This window comes from Rutidosis leptorrhynchoides, chromosome 5 (assembly GCF_046630445.1).
Source record: "Rutidosis leptorrhynchoides isolate AG116_Rl617_1_P2 chromosome 5, CSIRO_AGI_Rlap_v1, whole genome shotgun sequence".
NCBI lineage: Eukaryota > Viridiplantae > Streptophyta > Magnoliopsida > Asterales > Asteraceae > Rutidosis > Rutidosis leptorrhynchoides.
In genome coordinates this window covers 422,044,466-422,056,936 of record NC_092337.1, presented here as the reverse complement: position 1 = coordinate 422,056,936, position 12,471 = coordinate 422,044,466, and the positions used below count along the sequence as shown (strand labels likewise).

The 12,471-nt window shown below is 40.4% G+C and overlaps 1 protein-coding gene across 1 annotated transcript; it reads left to right on the top strand.

The window, feature by feature from the left end:
- The first annotated feature begins 1,756 nt into the window (after window positions 1–1,756).
- On the top strand, window positions 1,757–12,155 carry LOC139850011 (uncharacterized mitochondrial protein AtMg00810-like). Its single transcript, XM_071839611.1, has 2 exons — window positions 1,757–2,247; window positions 11,921–12,155. Exons 1-2 carry the CDS (start codon window positions 1,757–1,759, stop codon window positions 12,153–12,155), a joined length of 726 nt encoding a protein of 241 aa, XP_071695712.1.
- Window positions 12,156–12,471: the final 316 nt, after the last annotated feature.

The window sequence follows — 12,471 nt, the reverse complement described above, 5'->3', positions numbered from 1 at the left end:
AATTGGTTAGTTAATTACTAGCACACCTAGCTAATTGGTAAATGGGTGTTAGTCGGGTTAGTGGATGACCCGAAATGGGTGTGTTGACTTTAAATGAGTCAAAGGGGTAAATGATTGACCTAGTTGGGGATCATGGGTATGAATTACCCTAATTATGTTATAGCTAGTGTTGTTGGACATCAATCACTAGCTTTTAAGTGATTAATGGTGGTCTTGACCCTTAAGGGCAGTTTTGGTGAAAATGGGGCATTTAATGCATTAAGTCATTAAATGCACATAAGTGAATTATTGGTATTTAGTCCAACTAGATTATGTGTTGATTGAAGTACTTATTATATTAGGTACTTTGCTTTGAAGCTTGCGGAAGTATAAAACCGTCACCGAATCGTTAAGGTGAGTGGAATAATTATATGCGTAGGTATATAATGTATTTATTTGTTGTAGCGTGAGATGTGAAGTTTCGAAGTGTTAAGACACCACGTTTCACGTGACGAGTGAAGCATTGAGGTGTTAAGATACCACTCTAAGTAATTGACGAGTGAAGCATCGAGGTGTTAAGAAACAACTGGGGTGAAGCATCGAGGTGTTAAGAAACAACTGGGGTGAAGCATCGAGGTGTTAAGATGCCACCTAGGAGTGAAGTGTCGAGGTGTTAAGACGCCACTCCGTAAAGTAAAGAGTGAAGCATCGAGGTGTTAATATGCCACTCGGGGTGAAGTACCGAGGTGTTAAGGTGCCACCCTAGGGTTTAGTGATACGAGGTGCTAAGTACATTAATGGACGTTATGAACTCTGATGGCCTTTCGTGAGCGCCATTCCCTTGTACGATTGGTTAACCATGGTTATTGTGTTGTAAGCGAAAGCATATTACATTGTTCGAGTTATATATATTTATGCGATTGTTATGCTAGCTTGTAGTATTGGAGGTTGGTAGCCTCGTATTGATGATAAGCAAATTGTGTTGCTAGCATGTATGCGGTATGTGTATGAGTGTTTGCAAGTAGGTATATTATATATGTATGTGTATAATTATTGCATTCACTAAGTTTTGCTTACCCTCTCGTTGTTTATCTTTTTATAGGCTCCGGCGTTGACAAGGGTAAGGGCATTCGATTGGATTAGAGATCCCGCTTGTTGTTTAGGGGATGCTTTTGGGATGTGATAGCTTTTGGAGTTTGACCGAGACTTGGGTAGTTTAACCCCAAACACCATTCTCATAGTGTCGTTTGGAAATTTAACTAATGTGGTCGAAACTCATGATTTGTACGAAACTCGTAAAACGGCCGATGTGGGCCCCGTTTTGTAAAACTCATTTTATTATTGAATCGTGTGAGTTTTAACTAATATATCATGTTGTGAAAAGCGTTTCGTCTAAATACGTCGGGAAGTGGGAGATCTTTATTTGAAAAATTGCAAAACCGGACAGAACTGAAATTGACCTGTGCGCGCCGCGCACCCTGAGGGGGTGCGCGTGGCGCACTCCACTGTTATAAAAAAAAATTTGGTTTGCGCGTTCGGTTGGTTATTGGTTTGGGTTGTTACACTGAAGCAGGCACCCCGCGCTTGGTTCCAGAGCTTTACGAGCTGTGCTCAGCGTGTTGGGTTTCAGCACAGCCGATGTGATTCTTCACTGTTCATCTACAAACAGGGTGTTGACACTGCCTATTTATTATTTTATGTGGATGACATTATCCTGAAAACTTCCACACCAGCTTTTCTTCAGCGGGTCATCACTTCTCTCTACTCTGAGTTTTCTATGACGGACCTTGGCCCGCTTAACTACTTTATGGGCATTTCGGTCACTCGCACTTCTTCTGGGATGTTTCTGTCTCAGAAGAAATACGCCACCGAGATTATTGAGCGTGCCGACATGGCTGGGTGTAACCCCAGTCGTACACCCGTAGATACTAGCACCAAACTCACCTCATCTGGTCCTCCTGTAAAGGACCCCACTGCTTACCGTAGTCTTGCCGGAGCTCTGCAGTACCTCACATTTACTCGACTAGATATTTCATATGCCGTTCAGCAGATATGCCTTTTTATGCATGATCCAAGGGAACCTCACTTAGCTGCTCTTCGCCACATCATTCGGTATATTCAGGGTACTCTTCATCTTGGCCTTCAGCTTCACGCTTCGTCCATCAGCTCTTTGGTTGCCTACTCCGATGCTGACTGGGCAGGATGTCCGACTACTCATCGGTCTACCTCCGGCTACTGTGTGTTCCTAGGAGATAATCTGCTCTCTTGGTCATCTAAACGGCAGCACACTCCATGTAGCGACCCGACCAAATCATGTTTGACGGCGCCGTCTACGTAGGTCCCGTTACGTGGTCGTAAGTCTTTAACAAGACGTTTGACCAAAATATGTCGCATTCATTTCATAAGTAAAAGGATGTTTCAAGTTTACAAAAGTAGTTCAATGACTAGTTACATATCAATGTTTAACGTACAAATGAAACATATGCGACACAATTTATAAAAGTAGTCAAAAGACGCTCCAACTATGCACGTATACTCGACATCCAAGCAAGTATCAAAAAGTAAGCGGAAGCATGTATCCTTAAGCATTCTAGGACCTGAGAAAACATATAGAAAACTGTCAACGAAAACGTTGGTGAAATCATAGGTGTTTTAGTAAACGTTGTATTTGAACCACAAGATTTAATATAAGATGATTATCAAAATCATTTGCATTCCCAAGTTGTCATTTGTTTCGCGGGCACCCAATTATCAAACTTAACTGTTTTGTACCCTGTTACGTAGTGTTAGAACATACACTATACTTGAAAATATATTTCATCCGCTAACGGTAGCGAATCGTCTGAATGAGGCTCGTCAAGCCCATGTGATCACATAATATAAGTTCTCGTTTACACCCTGCAAGTGTAACTAATGATAATTGAATTGAGGATTTTTGTTCAAACCCGTACGTGGAATGTTCGTTTCCGTACTTGTGTTCAAAGTGTAAAAGTATGATACGTATATGTTTCTCATCCCATAGTTTAAAGCATAAAGTTGTTTGAAAGATGGGACTATGATCTCACCTTGAGTGCACGAGTAATAGAGTACTTCAACAAGTAAACGTGTGCAAAGAACAATGCTAGTCTTGACCTAAACAAATAGGTTGTATCAATAACGATAAACACGATAGGTCAAAGTGTTCAATTAGTCCTATGGCTCGTTACGACTCGATTATTATAGCATGTGGATCAAATTGTCAAGTTTCATGCAAGGTACAAGTATAAAAGCATGTTAGAACGATTGCATAAGTATTTGGTTAAGTTTGATTAAAAGTCAACTTTGGTCGGGTCAAAGTCAACAAAAAGTCAACACGTTCGGGTCGGGTCCCGAACTATTTTTCTGAGGTTTTTATTCATATATAAGTATGTTAGAACAAGTTACATGTGAATCGGAGGTGCGTAGCATAGCAAAAAATTTTCGAATTTTGACCATGTAGGTCAGAACCCAAACACGGCAAATGCCGCGCCGCGACCAAGGAGGGCCGCGCCGCGACATTTAACGTGGTCTGGTGCCTGGTCAGTTTCAATTGTTCAAGTCAAAATTAAATCTTCAATTTAGCACAATTCACAAACCGTAAATACTTAGAACACGTATCTTATATCATTGGAAAGGTAATTTGACGAGGAACACAACTAAACACATTTCAACAAACAATTCAATACTTGCAACTATCCAAAACACATTCAATGCTCATCATTTAATGCATTCAAGTTCATAAATTCAATTCAATGATTCGGGCAACCAATTTATACGAATGATATGCCGTTTCGAAGATAATTAAACATACCATACAACCTAACACTTACAAATAACATTTCATGTCATTCAAAACATCAAAAGTCCATTTCAAGTTCATCAAACGCTAACCCAATTTCACCAAAATCACTAATCAAGTTCATGAAGTTTTCTAAAGCAACCTACACATCAAATTGAAGCTAGTGATACTAGGAACACATTTAATACTTGCACATTATCATAACAACAACATTTAAGCAACCAAATCATCAATCAAACACACCAAACTTTCAAGTTCATGCTAGTTACTAAAAATAACAAGATCGAACATATAAATCATATGTTCATGTTAGACTTGAGCCATAGACACTAATTAACAACTTTATAAGTTAAAAACATCAAGAACACAAAATCTAGTGATTTTAGAAAGTTACCCAAATTATATGTAATCGGTATGGAATCGAAGAGGAAGTTGCAAGGATTCCAAAAATGCAATTTGTTTGGATTGAAGCTTGCTAGATTTGAAATGGATGATGATTCTTTAAGATGAAGATTGAGAGAAAATGTGAAAGTGGTAAAAGAAAATGGAAATGAAAATGAAAAAGAAAGGGAGGTGGGGGTTGACTAGTCAAAAGCTAGTCACATCTTTGCCCCTTTGGCTAAACTAGTCCCTCGAGTTCGGTTGCGGGTGCGTGAATTACCTAAACGAGATATTTTAAATACGCGTATTAACGAAGGATGTTATAATCATATAACGGACTTTAAATAAATAAACGGAAAAGTAAACGGAAAAAGGCGGGATGTTACATTACCTACTCCTTAAAAGAAATTTCGTCCCGAAATTTAAGTAGGCGTAGTAGTCGTTGTTTCTTCCTCGGGATCTTGCGTTTCCGGAACCGGAAACAAGTGAGGGTATTTCTTTTGCATTTGATCTTGCCTTTCCCAAGTAAACTCGGGTCCTCTTTTGGCATTCCAACGAACCTTGACAATCGGGATTCGGCTTTGTTTCAACGTCTTGACAGAGGTGTCCACAATTTCAACCGGTTCTTCCACAAAATGAAGTTTGTCATCAATAGTAAGTTCCTTGAGAGGGATGACGATATCGGGTTCGGCAAGACACTTTTTCAAGTTAGATACATGGAAGGTAGGATGAACGGAGTTCAATTGAGGTGGAAGATCTAAACGATAAGCAACGATTCCAATACGCTCTAAGATTTCGAAAGGACCAATATACCGTAGATTTAGCTTCCCGCGTTTCCCAAAACGGATTACACCTTTCTAAGGTGCGACTTTTAACATTACTCGGTCACCGACTTGAAATTCGAGGTTGTTGCGTCGTTTGTCGGTATAGCTCTTTTGACTACTTCGGGCCGTCCTAAGCCTATCTCGGATTTGAACGATTTTCTCGGTTGTTTCATGAATGAGTTCGGGTCCGGTGATTTATGTGTCGCCTACTTCGGCCCAACAAAGAGGTGAACGACATTTTCGGCCATATAAAGCTTCGAATGGTGTGGCGTTAATACTCGCGTGATAACTATTATTGTATGAGAATTCGGCGAGAGGCAAGTGCTTATCCCAAGCTTTTCCAAAGTCGACAATGAAAGCTCGTAGCATGTCTTCCAAGGTTTGAATTGTGCGTTCGCTTTGTCCGTCGGTTTGCGGATGGTACGCGGTGCTCATGTCTAAACGTGTTCCCAACGCTTCTTGTAAAGTACGCCAAAATCTAGAAACAAAACGGCCATATCGGTCGGAGATAATCGATAAGGGTACACCGTGTTGGGCTACGATTTCTTTAATGTAAAGTTGTGTGAGTTTCACCATGTTGTCGGTTTCCTTCATAGCTAGGAATTGCGCGGATTTGGTGAGACGGTCAACAATAACCCAAATAGTATCATATCCGCCAACAGTCTTTGGTAGTTTGGTGATAAAATCCATCGTTATCCTTTCCCACTTCCATTGTGGGATTTCGGGTTGTTGAAGTAGTCCGGACGGTCTTTGATGTTCGGCTTTGACTTTGGAGCAAGTTAGACACTTTCCGACATAAGTAGCAACGTCCTTTTTAATGATCGGCCACCAATATTGTTCTTTAAGGTCATGGTACATCTTATTGGCACCGGGGTGAATCGAGTATCGTGACTTATGGGCTTCATCTAAAATAAGGCTTCGCAAGTCCCCGTAACTAGGCACCCAAATCCTTCCAGCGAAATATCGGAGTCCAGTTTCTTTAACTTCGAATCGAGAGGTGAGGACGTTCAAGTGTTCGAGAGAGATGTTTTCATCCTTGAGAGCCTCGTCTTGGGCTACACGAATTGACTATTAAGGTTGGTGTGGATGGTGATGTTTAAAGCTCGAACACGAAGAGGCACAGCTCTTTCTTTTCGACTCAAGGCATCGGCTACTACGTTTGCCTTCCCGGGATGGTAACGAAGCTCACAATCATAGTCGTTTAAATTTTCAATCCACCGTCGTTGTCTCATGTTTAGTTGTTTTTGATCAAAGATGTGTTGGAGGCTCTTGTGATCGGTGAAGATAGTACTCTTGGTTCCATAAAGATAGTGTCTCCACATTTTAAGTGCGAAGACAACGGCTCCGAGTTCGAGATCATGTGTCGTGTAGTTTCGTTCATGAATTTTGAGTTGTCGAGAGGCATAAGCAATGACTTTCTTTCATTGCATCAATACACACCTAAAACCATGTTTCGAGGCATCGCAGTATACATCAAAATCGTCATTGACTTCAGGAAGTGACAAGATAGGAGCGGTGGTTAGCTTTGTTTTCAAGATTTGAAATGCGGATTCTTGTTCGGTCGCCCAAATAAATTTCTTTCCCTTGTGAGTTAACGCGGTTAGAGGACGGGTAACCAAAGAGAAATCCTTGATGAATCTACGATAGTATCCGGCGAGACCCAAAAATTGATGAATATGAGTAGGAGTAGTATGAGTCTCCCATTTACTAATGGCTTCGATTTTTGTTGGATCGACTTTAATACCTTGATCACTTACAACATGACCAAGAAATTGAACTTCCTTCAACCAAAATTCACACTTGGAGAATTTGGCATATAGTCGTTCTTGTCTCAAGAGTTCGAGTACAAGTCGGAGATGTTGTTCGTGCTCTTCTTAGCTTTTAGAATAGATCAAGATGTCATCGATGAATACAATAACGAATTTATCGAGATACGGTTTACACACGCGGTTCATAAGATCCATGAACACCGCCAGTTCGTTAGTTAGACCAAATGGCATAACAAGAAATTCATAACTACCATAACGAGTTCGGAAAGCGGTTTTGGAGACATCTTCCCCCTTAACCCTTAATTGATGATAACCCGAGCGGAGATCGATTTTCGAATATACACAAGACCCTTGTAGTTGATCAAAGAGGTCATCTATGCGAGGAAGAGGATATCGGTTCTTAACCGTCAATTTGTTTAGTTCACGATAATCAATGCACATTCGTAGGGATCCGTCTTTCTTTTTAACAAACAAAATCGAAGCGCCCCATGGTGAATGGCTAGGTTGGATAAAACCAAAGTCAAGTAGTTCTTGGATTTGACTTTTCAATTCTTGCATTTCGGTTGGAGCAAGTCTATATGGTGCACGTGCTACGGGTGCAGCTCCCGGAATAAGATCGATTTGGAATTCAACCGGTCGATGAGGTGGAAGACCCGGCAATTCGTCGAGGAATACATCGGAAAAGTCACTAACAATTGGCACATCATCGATATGCTTCTCATCGGACTCGACTTTCTTAACGTGGGCAAGGATCGCAAAACAACCCTTACGGGGTAGTTTTCTAACTTTAAGGCACGAAACGAGGTTGAGTCCGGTGCAACTCTTATCGCCATAAACAATCAGAGGCTCACCATTCTCGATAGGAATTCGGATTGTGTTAAGATCACAAAGGATGTGAGATTTTGTTTTGGCTAACCAATTCATACCGATTATCACATCAAAGCTTCCTAGTTCCATGAGTATCAAGTCAATTTCAAACTCATTACCCAAAATGTTTAATGTACACCCCCGGTAATATGTGTCGGCACTCAATAGTTTCATGTTAGCCACTTCAATGGAATAAGTGGTATCTAGTGGAAGTGGTGGAGTACTAAAAGAATGAGTCAAAGTCTTGGATACAAAACTCTTATCGGCACCCGAATCGAATAAACAAGTAACATAAGTGTTGTTGAGGAGAAACGTACCCGTGACTAATTCATTGTCATCTCGGGCTTCCTCGGTGTTGATGTTGAAAGCTCGGCCGTGTGTGTTGGGGTTGGCTTTCTTCTTTGGACATGCATTTCTAAAATGACCCGTTTGGCCACATTCATAACAAGTACTCGGTTTTGGTGCATTGGGCACCTTTTGAGCGACGGGGGCAGCACTTTTACAATCGTTGGCCACATGACCACCTCTTGGCACCGGTGGAAAAATAGATTGCTACATTCACCATAGTGGTGTTTGTGGCATTTGTTGCAAAAGGGTTTATTTCCGCCATAACTTTTCTTGGCGTCGGAGGTGAAAGGCTTTTTGATGAAGTTGTTGTTGTAGTTGTTGCTTGATTGGGGGCTTCCCATTTTCTTTTGTTGCCGCCCGATTTATCCTCGGCCTTAGGTGCCGGAACTACGATTTCGTCAACCGTTTCGATCAATTGGTGGGCCATGTTTAAGGCTTGTTGTAGGTTAGCGGGTTTGGATGATATCACTCCTTATTTGATACTCTTTGGAAGACCATCCATATAGAGTTCAACCCTTTGAGATTCGGGGTTCACGAGGTTGGGACACATCAAGGATAGTTCGGCAAATCGTTGATTGTAGGCCTTGAGGTAGTTTCCGACCGCCTTTAAAGTTCTTAGCTCTTGTTCGAGCTTTCGGGTTTCTTCACGAGGGAAAAATTCGACGATCATCCTTTCCCTTAAATCAGCCCAAGAGAGGGCGTGAGCTTCATCGGTACCCACCGATTGTACATACGTGTTCCACCGCGTGAGGGCGATACCGGCAAATGTGTGGGTGGAATATTTGACCTTGTCTTGGTCCCGACAACCGCTTATGCTAAAGACGGCTTCCGTTTGCTCAAACCATCAGGTGAGCACAACCGATCCCCCGGTCCCATCAAAAGTATGAGGTTTGCACCCCATGAAAGCTTTATAGGAGCACCCTTCGCTTGAGTTACCGGCCCCTTGATTGTTGTTGTTGTGGTTGTTGTTATTGTTGTTGTTGGAGGAGTTACCGGCCATGGCCGCATCCACGGCGGTGGCTATCATTCGTTGTAGAGCTTGTTCGGGAGTCTCATGGCGTGGCACACGACGAGGAGGCATTGTCCCTTCAAAGCACAAGAATACCGTTGATTAGTATTTTAAATAATACTAACCATGATATGGAATAAGGATAGAGAAAAATTTTCCTTGACTCGCCTTAAATTCTTTATGCCATAATGTCGGAACGTTCATATGAGTCACCGTAATATAATCCTGGAAATTATATTACCCTAATTCATATGTGCATTCGACATTATTTCACTAAGTCAAGGTGGCGTGTCAATTAAATTAAACAACGTGAGATTAAGATGAAATAAGAGTAGATATGAGTAGAAACGTTCGAGCATAAATGCACAAGTAGTCAAGTAATTCCTATTTCAAGTCTATATGCCGGTTGTAGTCTAGACTCACTAATGTACCCTATGACTCGGGGTTGACACCAATGAACTCTAAATCCCTACAACCAACGCTCTGATACCATCTGTAGCGACCCGACCAAATCATGTTTGACGGCGCCGTCTACTTAGGTCCCGTTACGTGGTCGTAAGTCTTTAACAAGACGTTTGACCAAAATATGTCGCATTCATTTCATAAGTAAAAGGATGTTTCAAGTTTACAAAAGTAGTTCAATGACTAGTTACATATCAATGTATAACGTACAAATGAAACCTATGCGACACAATTTATAAAAGTAGTCAAAAGACGCTCCAACTATGCACGTATACTCGACATCCAAGCAAGTATCAAAAGGTAAGCGGAAGCATGTATCCTTAAGCATTCAAGGACCTGAGAAAACATATAGAAAACTTTCAACGAAAACGTTGGTGAAATCATAGGTGTTTTAGTAAACGCTGTATTTGAACCACAATATTTAATATAAGATGATTATCAAAATCATTTGTATTCCCAAGTTGTCATTTGTTTCGCGGGCACCCAATTATCAAACTTAACTGTTTTGTACCCTGTTACGTAGTGTTAGAACATACACTATACTCGAAAATATATTTCATCCGCTAACGGTAGCGAACCGTCTGAATGAGGCTCGTCAAGCCCATGTGATCACATAATATAAGTTCTCGTTTACACCCTGCAAGTGTAACTAATGATAATTGAATTGAGGATTTTTGTTCAAACCCGTACGTGGAATGTTCGTTTTCGTACTTGTGTTCAAAGTGTAAAAGTATGATACGTATATGTTTCTCATCCCATAGATTAAAGCATAAAAGTTGTTTGAAAGATGGGACTATGATCTCACCTTGAGTGCACGAGTAATAGAGTACTTCAACAAGTAAACGTGTGCAAAGAACAATGCTAGTCTTGACCTAAACAAATAGGTCGTATCAATAACGGTAAACACGATAGGTCAAAGTGTTCAATTAGTCATATGGCTCGTTACGACTCGATTATTATAGCATGTGGATCAAATTGTCAAGTTTCATGCAAGGTACAAGTATAAAAGCATGTTAGAACGATTGCATAAGTATTTGATTAAGTTTGATTAAAAGTCAACTTTGGTCGGGTCAAAGTCAACAAAAAGTCAACACGTTCGGGTCGGGTCCCGAACTATTTTTCTGAAGTTTTTATTCATATATAAGCATGTTAGAACAAGTTACATGTGAATCGGAGGTACGTAGCATAGCAAACATTTTTCGAATTTTGACCATGTAGGTCAGAACCCAAACACGGCAAATGCCGCACCGCGACCAAGGAGGGCCGCGCCGCGACATTTAACGTGGTCTGGTGCCTGGTCAGTTTCAATTGTTCAAGTCAAAATTAAATCTTCAATTTAGCACAATTCACAAACCGTAAATACTTAGAACACGTATCTTATATCATTGGAAAGGTAATTTGACGAGGAACACAACTAAACACATTTCAACAAACAATTCAATACTTGCAACTACCCAAAACACATTCAATGCTCATCATTTAATGCATTCAAGTTCATAAATGCAATTCAATGATTCGGGCAATCAATTTATACGAATGATATGTTGTTTCGAAGATAATTAAACATACCATACAACCTAACACTTACAAATAACATTTCATGTCATTCAAAGCATCAAAAGTCCATTTCAAGTTCATCAAACCCTAACTCAAATTCACCAAAATCACTAATCAAGTTCATGAAGTTTTCTAAAGCAACCTACACATCAAATTGAAGCTAGTGATACTAGGAACACATTTAATACTTGCACTTTATCATAACAACAACATTTAAGCAACCAAATCATCAATCAAACACACCAAACTTTCAAGTTCATGCTAGTTACTAAAAATAACAAGATCAAACATATAAATCATATATTCATGTTAGACTTGAGCCATAGACACTAATTAACAACTTTATAAGTTAAAAATATCAAGAACACAAAATCTAGTGAGTTTAGAAAGTTACCCAAATTAGATGTAATCGGTATGGAATCGAAGAGGAAGTTGCAAGGATTCCAAAAATGCAATTTGTTTGGATTGAAGCTTGCTAGATTTGAAATGGATGATGATTCTTTGAGATGAAGATTGAGAGAAAATGTGAAAGTGGTAAAAGAAAATGGAAATGAAAATGAAAAAGAAAGGGAGGTGGGGGTTGACTAGTCAAAAGCTAGTCACATCTTTGCTCCCTTGGCGAAACTAGTCCCTCGAGTTCGGTTGCGGGTGCGTGAATTACCTAAACGAGATATTTTAAATACGCGTATTAACGAAGGATGGTATAATCATATAACGGACTTTAAATAAATAAACGGAAAAGTAAACGGAAAAAGGCGGGATGTTACACTCCATCCCGCTCTAGTGCTGAAGCGGAATATCGCGGCGTTGCAAACGCTGTTGCCGAAACATGTTGGATCCGCAACCTTCTTCGTGAGCTACATTGTCCTCTTTTCTCGGCTACTGTTGTGTATTGTGACAATGTCAGTGCTGTCTACATGTCTGGAAACCCGGTTCAACATCAGCGAACCAAACATATTGAGATTGACATTCACTTTGTTCGTGACCTTGTCACCAAAGGTCACGTTCGCGTTCTCCATGTACCCTCTCGCTACCAGTACGCATATATCTTCACCAAAGGTCTACCAACTGTCCTATTTGATGAGTTTCGCACCAGTTTGAGCGTTCGCACAGCTCCCGCTTCAACTGCGGTGGGATGTTAACAGTTATTTTTAGCCCATTATTATTATTATTATTATTGTTCTTGTAAGCCCACTTTTATAAGGGCCATGTTTCTAGATTATTCCTAAGCCCTTTAGGTTTATGCTTTCTAGTCTATTTATGTAGTGCGATCTTTCCCTTTTGTAATTATCAATTATCAATAACAGATTAGCATTCTTTACGTATCTTTCTATCGATTATCAGTAGTGACCACTTCCAAGAATCCACTTGGTTGCTTGCAGACCTGAAATTGTTTAAAAGATCAATAGGTTGTGACCATTCTGTACTCGTTCTTACGGAAGGATCTCTCGTCCATTG